General features: G+C 43.2%; 1 protein-coding gene across 1 annotated transcript; it reads left to right on the top strand.

Moving 5' to 3' along the window:
• Positions 1 to 1,343: 1,343 nt before the first annotated feature.
• LOC115313090 lies at positions 1,344 to 4,335 on the top strand. The gene is made up of 2 exons (XM_029972004.2): positions 1,344 to 1,774; positions 4,233 to 4,335. The coding sequence occupies exons 1-2, from the start codon at positions 1,344 to 1,346 to the stop codon at positions 4,333 to 4,335; spliced, it is 534 nt and encodes a 177-aa protein (XP_029827864.2).
• Positions 4,336 to 11,399: the final 7,064 nt, after the last annotated feature.

Below are 11,399 nucleotides of genomic sequence, written 5' to 3'. Positions count from 1 at the left end.
CGCAAGGTATGTGTGACGTCAATTATTTATTATACAACTGCATTCTTTGCGTCTCATAGTTTCTGTGCATTTCTTAGACTTTAAAAAAAAAATAAAAACACGGTAATAATGCTTACAACATATAATTAAAAAAAGAAGTTTAATCGAAACATGTATTTCTTTCCTTTTTTTAACAGCTTTCTTTCTGACCAACGGTTTGGCCGAGGTGGATGAAGAATCGGCCAACTCCCAGTTCATACAAAAAAAAAAAAAATAAAAGAAACGTTTGAGTGACGGAACTGGAAAAGAATACATTTGCTCTAGAAAAAGCTTCCGTCGAGCACTGAATTTAACTTCCTCCAACGAAGAAGAAATGAGCGACTTGGATGACTTGCTAAAAAAGTTTAAGTGCGTTTACAAGGGGCGACCCATTGGCGTCTATTATCGCACGAGCAGTGCGGATGTTAGTCCAAGAGGAGGACCAGCGAACTAATAAGGCAGCATTAGTAATTGAAGAGAAAGCTAGTGAAGACGCATCCCTCGTACTGTGTGACAAGGCAGCCCTCTGCAGGATCATAAATGCTGTCCGAGACCATACTTGGAGATGTCCAGAACATCTCGGCGTTGTGAACGTGACTCTTTGGGGATTCGCAGCTCGTGTGGAGTGCAAATGTCTAAAGCACACTCTAGTTTTTGACACGAGCATAAGTGTTGGAGAGATCCGCGTCGTTGACTGCTTTATTGCAGTCGCATTTGTGTGCCCAGCGGCATTCTCGGAACTCAATTTGAGAAGTTTTGTAACTCTGTTGCAATTCCGTATTCTCGCCGCTCGCTGGAAAAGCTTACCACACACGTTGGAGCGGCAGTCGAGATTTTGAAAATGAATTCCCTAGCAGCAGCGCAACAAGAGGAAGCCAGGGCAACAGAGCAGCGCGATTCCTCCCTGACATCACTGAGCATTGAAACTGATGCCTAGCACGCCTTCCGAAAAAACTCATTTTATACTGACGTCGTTGCCTTGGGGCAGGAGCACCACAAGGTAGTATGAATTGTTCACGTGACGAAGAAGGAAGAGCCTTCGTCGCAAAAGCACGAAGGTCTTAGTACTAGACAAATGTACGAATATTTCAGAGAAAGGAGTATCACCGTGAATGATCATTCGCACAACCGCAACAAAACGGTTAACAAACTAACACGGGAGCAAAACGGAACAACAAACTCCAACGACAGATGGCACGCCGCCAAAGGAACTTTGAAAGGCATGAAAACAATCGCGTTCGGTCCCGAAAAAATACGAAGGGAGGACGTGGAACGTTGAGCTTTCTGACAAGTGTAAATTAGTCAGAAACCATGCCTACTTCGCGATGGCGAAATGTGGAGGCAGCGCAACGAAATTGAAGACGACGCTGTTGAACTCCATGGACCACTTTTGTGGGCGAAACTGCGTGGACGACTCTCCCTGCAAGACAACAGGACAGGTTCCCAGCGCGCTGGTGATGAAGGATCCTGTTACGGAGAAGCTTTTGTCCTCTTTCTTGAGGTCGACGACAATTCTGAAGAATGCCGAAGACTACATTCAAGCAAAGGACACATACTATGTTGAATCATTCAACAACGCCATGCTAATATACTTGGACAAAAGGATTCCCTACTTTGATAACTCGTACAACCTAAGAGAAAGTCTGGCAGTTCTGGACTGGAACGAGCATGTGGGACGACAATCCCACATCGTCGAGGAGTCCTGTCACCCTGATCGCCAGGGTGGCAAGAAAAAATACTCCATGAAGACGTACAGGTAGGACCATGCAATAACTTAGTGCTATCTTACATTGAAGTATTTTATTGAGCATTGGTCATATATTACCAATTAAGATAATTTGTCACATTTGATATCAGACTATATCACAACTTATTAATAACTGAATTGCCATCATAAATGTAAGCCATTGCTGTGTTTGAATATTTGTGTTTGTCCTTTGTCCCTCTTGCTCCCCTTCTCCAGGGATTATTTCCGGTATTCTTGTCCAGCTCCCTTGCACCTTTGCATTTAATTGCATTATAATAATACTTGATTCATTTCCGTATTACTTTATTAGGCTCGGAGCACATTGACACTCGGTATCTCCTTTTGCATGCAGAGTTTAATATTACAACAACTGTGGCGCAGACCAAATGTATTTTCACAGTTTTTGTTGGTAACGCTTCATTTTCTCATTTTCCATTGATATAGGTGAGGAGATTACGGTTTTAATAAATACGAAGATGTTTGAGCTCTGGCTACGACGTCAAAGGAGATCTAGGGTATCCCGAGACTCAGGTATGTTGTTTATTTTTTTACGTAAACAATTAGTCGCATTTCTTGTGAAGATTATTTCAAGAAAATGAACGAAGAGAGTAATGTAAAATTAAATCACAAATAATTTTATTAGCTACAGTTTAAGTTGCATAGTAAAATTTCCTTTAGACAACAATTTAGTCGTCGTCATTTATTACAAACTGATTTAAATATTGACTAGTACTCATTTTTATAGCTTTATCCCAGGTAATAAAATTTAATAACACCCATAATAAAACAGGTTGTCATCTATAGACCGAGACGCGGAGCGGCTCTGTTTACCAACACGGCCGGAAGGCCGCGCAAGCGCGGTAGCTATGTGGGCAAAAGCAGCCCGGCTCTCTGTGTTTTCGCCATTGCGCTCTATGGCGTGCGCTCGTTGTAGACGTTGTAGGGACGCTTGTATCTTTATTTGTGCGTCGTATTTCCTCACAACGTATGTCGTATGCTATGCCCGACTATTTGAGTTCGCTACCCGATCCTGAACGGCAGCGGTATCGAAACAAACTGTGCGTGGACGGCGTTGACTACGAGGATCCGTACGCCGTATAAACAAGACCTGCTGGACTTCCGACGTAAAGTTGCTGCCACCGACGTCGATGGCTCACGTCGTCGTTTATTTAGTTTTTTCGCCAAGCCAGTTCACGGCCGACACGATGCAGGCGTACACGTCTCTCGAGGTCTACGATTACTTCGAGTTGGTTTCCACACTGCCGGCGGGATCAGCAGCCTGTCGGTCCGCGGAAGTGTGTGTATTCATTAATTGATTAAATGCACACAGCGTCTTCAAGTCAAGGTATGATATTTTCCCTGCCCTCATGACCACAAGGCATGACATGCAGTAACGCTTTGTCCGTTCTGCAGTATTTGCGGTAACAGGTTACAAGTAACGGCGTTGTTGGTAACGCGTTACCTTTTTCAGTAACGTAGTAACCCACTTGTTACGTTTTCGACACAGTAACGGGTAACGTACTTGTGTTACTATTTCAAGTAACGTAGTTACGTTACTCGTTACTACTTCCTAAGTCTTAAAGAAATTACACTTAAATGTTTTACGTGTTTTAGGCGTCAAGCCATGATTTTCTGTGCGTTTTTTCTCGTAAGTATTTAGGTGAAACCGTAAAAAGAGATAATGTAATTATGTTCAGTTTCTGCATGAACATAATGTTTCTTGATATATTACCTGTATCGTCAAAACCGTAAAATGTGTTAAATCATAATTTAAAAAAGTAACGCAGAATCAGAAGTAACGTGCGTTACTTTTCATCGGTAGCGGTAACGCGTTCCTTTTATTTTTAGGTAACGTAGCTCAGTAACGCGTACCTTTTATTTGGAAGTAACGAGTAACGTATTTCGTTACCTTTTCGGTAACGCCTACAACACTGCCGTTCTGTCGCCGCTCTAGCACGGGAGTAACGAACCTCCGACGAGCGCTTGGCCGGTGCTTTGTGCGCGAACACCATGGGAACAAAATCCGGGTGGTCTCGATCAGACGACGGTTTCCCTGCACATAAGCAAGCCTCGGGACGGAGATTGAAATGGAAGTCGCACTTGCCTTCAAGAAAGTGTTTGCCGCACGAACGGTCGTTCGTGCGAGGCGACCATACTTTTCGATCCACGGATAATATACACCTTCTATGCCTTTTAGGGTGTGCCGGGAACTTGTGGAAACTCACTCTGCTGCTTTTCTTGTGCATTTTGGCGCAATTAACGGCAACACAGCTTCGCGGCATGCTGAAATGCTATGACGCCCATGCAAAACGTGCGCGCTTTTGCCCACACCCCCGGCTCCGGCGCGACCGCAGCGCCGCCGCAGCTCCGTGACGTCAAGCCCGCGTGTCGGTCTATATAAATAAACGCTTGTAGATTGGCGGAATGTGTCAATAGTCACGGTTTTAACAAACTGTCTTCATCTTAGTTTCATTCAGGAGATCCGCTGTCTGATTCTGGAAACTGCAGCCTTGGACAAAACCAAGATCAGTCAAACGACGGACGAGCCCATCCGCGAAAATGGCTCCTGAACACAAAGTACGCTTCCCGTAACCTTGATATTTGTAATGGGTGTTGTAAACACTGAGGGAGAGGTGTAATACCCTGCCAGACGGGAAGTTTATTCGAATGGCATAAAACAAATCGGAGAATGAACTCGCGATCCAATTACGAGCGTCGCATGGTAAACACGCGGTGTCACAATGGCGCGCAATGTCGTAGTGGCGCGCTCTATTCGGCCGTTTCCTTCTCTGCCATCAGGCCTAAATGAAATTAAATTCCCGTCTGATATGTTGGTAAGTCAGGAACAACTGCCAATCTTGACTTAATCAAAGGAACTGCTAGTGCTCCTTACGGAAACTTATAGCATTGTAAACACACTAGCAACTGTTGGAACAATATGGACTACCATCGCCATATTATAAAGTTAGGATACATTTTTTATTCTGTCTGGCTAGGGTGCCTCAATGTCCTTCTATTTAGGCTAATTTCATTCTTTTTAGCACTTATACCGACAACACGCGCTCTCGGAAAAACATACAAAGAAATAGCCGGGTACAACATGCTGTCGTGGCACTGTCGATGGGAAGAGGTCGTGCCGGGAGAAACGCTTTCTCGCGCTCCGGATAAAACAAACAAAAACAGCAGAAGCGTTAAGAGCAAATGATCAGATGTCATCACCCTAAGCAAAGCGCACATGAAGGCACCCTACTTCTGGCATGCTACATACATACTATCTAATATTTCATATGCTGACTTTATTGTTTTTGCAGCTACAAGGATCCTGCTCGACATAATTACCCGGCACGGGGAAATAAAATGTAAATAAAAATTGTTGAGAGCCCAAAGTGTCTTTCTTACTTTCCTTACCTCATAGTCGTGAGCGCCGTTTCGTTTTACGAAACAAACAAGAAGTTTATACTGACACAACATCGCCATAGGCCCGTTCATAATATTTTCGTATGCTCCCTTTCCTTACAGTCCCGAGAAGATTTTTTTTTTTCTTTTTTCAGTGACTCAGGATTTTGGTGAGAAAAGGTAAAGTATTGTCATCTATAATTTGCCGTGCGGTCCACTTGAAATTTATGGTGGGAGTACGTGCTCTCCATCGATTGGGCATGCATTCAAGCGTTCGTGCGTATGAAGCACAGGCTTGTGCCTCACGCGACATGGTAATCCATGCGATCTTTATCAGTACTTCGCGAAATCGGAACAACTTCGCTACCTGAAAGAACTTTCTGTAGCGGCTCCTAGAACTGCTCGTCCACTAAATGTGTGATTCCACTTGTTTATACTCCTTCAACCGTGTAAAGAAGCTTTTTTTTTTTCTTTTTTTTTTTTTTGCCGACACGGCAGCTTTTGCGTAGCGCGATCCCACCGACGCTGAAAAGGTTCGCACGTACTGGTTGAACGTCATCGTCGTAAGCTCGATACCTCTTTTCAAACTCCCACGTCGAAAACTATGTACTTGTCTTGAAAATAGCTTGAACGGCAACGCATTCCGGGCTGTTCTTCCTACGTGTTGGTAAGGGCACATGCTAAGTCCACCATCGTTGAACGGGGGGCCCCGTTCTTTCCTACCGTGACGTCACGTGCATGCTATGTGCTGAAGTAAATATACCTTTTGTTGAAATGCCTAAGCACCGCTAATCAGAGGTATCAATGTCATGGCGTTTATTCAGGTAAACCAGTGTATGGCGCATGCTTTCATTAGCTGCCGTGGTAAGTGTTCATGCGTATGGCGCGTGCCATGGTTTCTTCTCTGCCACAACTACACGTAGGTTTCTCATAGTTTGCAGGTTTCGGATCTGTAAGACAACTATAAACAATAGAAGCGTTGTTTGATAGCTCAATACTGACGTTTAATCCCAGTTGTGCCCTACGTAGGAGACACCAAGAGTATTCGGGTACAGGGCTCGGACATGGTTCACAACGCATGCCCGCACCATTTCTCGTTTCATGAAGACTCCATGGCCGCCTTCTCGCTTCCTTGCCAAGTATCTCGGGTCACGCCACACTCCTAGATTAGCAAGGCACCCCCAGTAGAGCCTGTAGGACATCTTCCACAGACCGGGATTTTTTGCGACGGCTCTTGACCCTGGCCAGTCCTCACGTGGCTTTGCAGTACGGTGCAAGGGCAACAAAAGCATTCCATGCACTCCATTGTTTCGGGAATGGCAACAGCGCCAATCTGCAAGCAGAAAAAAAAAATGGTGGTCAATTTTTTTTTATTTTTAAAGCAGAACGTCACCGATGCTTTATATTTTATTACAGGCTGAAGCGAAAGTTATCATCTTTCTAAAGCGTAAGCACGAAAAAAAAATCATTTTACCCACCAATCTTGGAACAATTGTAACTTCTCCGAAAGTAAAAGTACTACCGGTGTATTCCGAGGATTCTAGATTTATTTTAAATTTTATTCTTCAAGCATTTTGGAAGGCTACAACATGTCTAGAAAAAATAGACTCAAAACATCTCCCGTCTTTTTGACAGTAAACAGCGAAAATATATTCACATGTCAACTGCTTTATTTTTGGGGTAAAAGTTGGACGCATGTTTCTAATTATACTAAGAACACCAAAGATCGCACGAGAAAACCAAATTTCTATACTCACATCTCGCTCAACTTTTTTGCTCCAAGAATGTGTCGCTGTGTCCGGTCTCTGTGTGCCGCCTCAAGTGGCAGGTAATTTTGCAGAATGCTCAAACCTACCATCATCCGGCGTCCGAGGTCACGTTTTGACAGGCCCATTCTTCACGCATCAACATCCCTTCTCCCCGAACTACACACCGCGGCAGCTTTGTTTCCTCCCGCGATGCGGGGACAGTTTCTTCCCACTTAGTCCCTTCTTTCCACCCTCAGCTACCCTCGCAGGAGAGGAGGAAGCTAGGGGGTTTATCTTCCCTGCAGAATGGCCGGTCTGTACAGTGGCCTTTAACACTGTTTACTTCAGGTACGCGTGGTCCGATATTTAATTTTGATTTTCTTGTTCCCATTCGTGCACTTGAAATGGGGCTCTTGATCTTTATGTTTATTTTGTGTGTGTGCTGTTTGTTAATTTCCAGAGAAAATTGAGGGTATACTTCGAGTAAATAATTTAGATACGACACACAAGGCGCTTGAGCGTGTTTTTTTCAATGTTCTTTTTTTGTGTTTTCGTCCTTGTGTGCTGTTCTTCTCATGTCTAAATAAAACATACTTAGAATTTTAATCTAGGAAATTACTTCGGCAAAAAATATTTACATATTTGCCGAAGTTCGACATTCGGCAGTTAGAAATTATTCGTGCGCTTGGCAAACATTAATAGCTGTATATTACGGAGTAAGGTCAATAAGTTATTGCCGGCAGAAAACTACCCGATTGAAAAGACCATCAGGTTTTCCTGATGGACCATCACAGTTTCTTGATGGTCCATCAGACTTTTCTGATGGTCCATCAGGCTTCCTAATGGTCCATCGAGAAAGTCTGATGGACCATCAGCCTATTCCTGACGGACCATCGGACTTTCCTGATGGACCATTAGACTTCCTTCATGGCCCATCAGGCTTCCTGATGGACCATCAAGAAAGTCTGATAGGCCATCATCCCATTCCTGACGGACCATCCGACTTTCCTGATGGACCGTCAGACTTCTTTGATGGCCCATCAGGCTTCCTGAGGGACCATCAAGAAAGTCTAATGGACTATCAAAAAATCTGATGGAACGTCAGATGCGTTTAGATGGTCTGTCAGAAGTTCCTGACGGCGCCTAATGGTCTGTTGGACATTCTTGATGAACCATCAGAGGTGGTCCGATGGTCCGTCAGAAGTTTTATGTTTTACTTCGGGTTCATCGAAAGCGTCTTATTGCCCGGCCGTCGGGGCTTTCTTTGCACACAATGTTTATAAAAAGTGCTTGATTAATTGTTACTCGCGGTATTCTGACGGCGCCGTCAGAGGCGTTTAATAACATTTGATATATGGGTCGCGACATATTTGCCAGCATCTGATGAGTCGAGGGCTCGCGAGGCGCTGACAGAACTAATATATCACGCGATTTCTCTTTACACACTGAGCCCCCTATTCACCGGCAACTGTGCATTCGTCTGCAATCAATCATGCGCACCGTGGAAACCCGTACTTAAGGTAGGGTCCATCGTTTCGCATATGCTTCATCACGCCTTTCATTACCAACGAAAAGTCGGTAGACTTGCCGTCGACACTTTATGTTTTATCGACATCACATCCCCGGTCCTTACGAGTGTTGCAGTGCGCATCGGACGGTCGCGGCGGCAATAAAGTTCGGCTTCCAAACAGACCGCGCGGTCATTGCTTTGCTTTACTTCGCTCAAAGGTTAAATAGTCGGGGGAATGCGCCACCGCCTCGCTGAATAAGCAGCCCAAAGTCGAGGTGGCTCCGCATCTTGGCATATCCTACAAAATAGGCGATTTCAGGCTAGGTCGCGAAAAAGAAGCTGTCGATGAATCTCGCGTCGACGAAACGGTAGGCCGATAAAGCGTGGCAGTGTCAGTCTATGAAGCGTTGTTCGAACTTATTTCCGGGGTTAGGACACTACTTTAAAATGCGAGGAGCATGCCGTTTACGATGTGATATGTACATTTCGTCCTTGGAGTCTCTTTTATTTTTAATTTTAATAACTCCACGCATGATCACCAACAATTATCTTAATTCTCCGTTTGTGATATACGAGCCGTATGCATTAAAACTATGGAAAAGAATCACTCGGAATTTAGTTAGCATACATGAAATTAATTTGTTATAATGCAAACTCGCAGGGAAATAAAGCACATGCACTCATATATATGTAGGCCTCGCGTTTAGTGTTTAAACCGAAAAAAAGTGTTTTGTTTCCCACTTTTTGTCATGCCCCGTTTAGGGTTGAAAGAGGCCGTATAAGTATTTTCATAGAAGTATGCTGAAATCATTATTCAAAACTCAGTATTAACCGGAAAAGGTGAGTGTTTTCTAGACCGGTGGGATCAGCACTTTGAGAACGGTGACTCGATTCGAGCTTTACAGCCGACTTTAGCGAATACACGAGATACACAGTGCTTGAAAATGTGGCGTCAGTTGGTCTTTCAGCACTCCCATGAGATTGACTGGCCGATGTTAGCTACTGCAGCCCTGTGTCTCCTCAACTTACCAGCCTGAAGTACGAACATCGAGAGGGTGTCTTTTAAAATCAGGGTGATAAACAGAAAATGGGCGCACATTTCCGAAGGAAACTTGTGCAAGTATGTGTGTATCCATTATAATTAAAGTGATTGCGCCATCAGTGAGACATAAGATGCTACCTGATAGGATATCTCACTCGTCTGGGCTGGTAGGTGCGTTTGTTTTTTCTACAATGTTTTGTAGAAAAAAAATTCAAGAGTTTGTGTGTTCTAACATTCAAGAGTTTGTATGTGTTCTTTTATTTAACAGTATTTACTGTATTTTTGCCATTGCATTTATGTTTGTGAGCATGCGTTTTATTTTGTGTTTCCCTGCTATAATGCTTCCGCGCTGCAGGCTGTTTCTGTAAATAAAATAAATAAATAAAAAAAGTAAATAAATACTAGTAGACACATGTCTAACAAAAATATCTCATTTTTATTTACATCTGTTGTAATGTTTGAGTCCAATCAATTACTAGCCACCCACAGAACACAAAAGAACAATCAAGACGAATACAATATAGTGTTGAAATAAATGGAGATAGCGACATATTCGAAGGCAAAGCTATTAGGCGGGCAAGCTGGTTGTTGTTCGGTAGACTAAAACCTGAGAGGGTGCAAGAAAGGAGGAAAACACAACAACAAGATTCGTCAGTCCTTTTTTGCCTCCCTCTTGGGTTTTATGATGCCAGGTGACATTCACGAAAAACAAAATGATAAGCTTACATGTCCACAAATGTTCACAAAAAAAAAAAAAAAAAAACACACCCGAAAACTTGTTTAGAACGGAAACTGAAAACGGTATGCCGACCTTAAAAAATACAAAAGCCGAAAGCAGAATACTGAAAATTCAAACAACCCGACTTTGGGCAATCTAATAGTCATTTCATCATAAAGTGGCCTTCAGGTTTGCAGTCGTTTCCCTAGTTGAGCATAAACTATAGCAAAATCATGCAATAAAAAGTAATGAATAAAAAGATTGCCTCTATCATTGAAGCAGATAGGTACTCAATGCAAGCTAGATTACCAGTAGTTAGGTAGCAACAAGCCTATTCACATTTCTGGCGACCATTACAAGGCAGCATCTTTGTGATCCAAAGTACTGCACAGTCCCTATGTGTAAATTATGAGCATACATAATAAAATAAATGTTGTCAAAACTATATTACCCGTCAATGCCGTTTTATTCACCACACTATGTACAAAAACAAAGTGCCATGACTCATTCATATAGCTAGAAAATTTGCAAATCAGTTATGAACAGACAACATTTTAATTAAAAAAAAAACAGAAAAAACTTAAATTTGTGGGTTTCACATTTGAAAGCATGCTTAAATATATCAGAGCGACCCATAGTACACTGCCAATGGCTTCATAGTTGAAAAGAAAAAAAAAAACAGATATGCAATGCAACATGATAAAAAGAATCAACAAAAATGAGAAAACAAACCACATGTCAGCATCAAGTGAAACCACCCTATCAAGATGCAAGCAAGTTAGGACAACTACAGAACTGAAATGTATCAGACACTATACTAATTTTCACCTCAAGAATAATATTACAAGAAATTATGGCTTTATGTAGTGAATTAAGATACTCGTACAAGGGCGAATCATAAAGTCTTTGCCCCTGTTTTTTTAGACAAATGTCCCGGCCTTCCCTGCCGGTAGCTCCGCAGCAGGGCGCTGCTGTCAGTTGTTGAAGATAGGGTGCCTTCATGTGCACTTCGCATAGATTGATGCCAACTGCCTGCTTCCCTTTCCCCCACCGCCATTTTGTTCCTCATTGTTTCCCCGTGCGATTCCCGTGCGCCGGAAAGTGGACTTTGTGTCTATCGGTCCCCCCATCCGAGGGGGGAAATGCTAATCTTTCCTCCATGGGTTCCACAACGCTGCTCCGAACTTGTGAGATAAGGTGCTTGTTTCCGCGAGGGTTAT

The sequence above is a fragment of the Ixodes scapularis genome, unplaced genomic scaffold, assembly GCF_016920785.2.
Source record: "Ixodes scapularis isolate PalLabHiFi unplaced genomic scaffold, ASM1692078v2 PGA_scaffold9__187_contigs__length_104089568, whole genome shotgun sequence".
NCBI classification, from domain to species: Eukaryota; Metazoa; Arthropoda; class Arachnida; order Ixodida; family Ixodidae; genus Ixodes; species Ixodes scapularis.
Note: the sequence above shows the minus strand (reverse complement) of the source record. Positions and strands in the feature narration are given on the sequence as shown.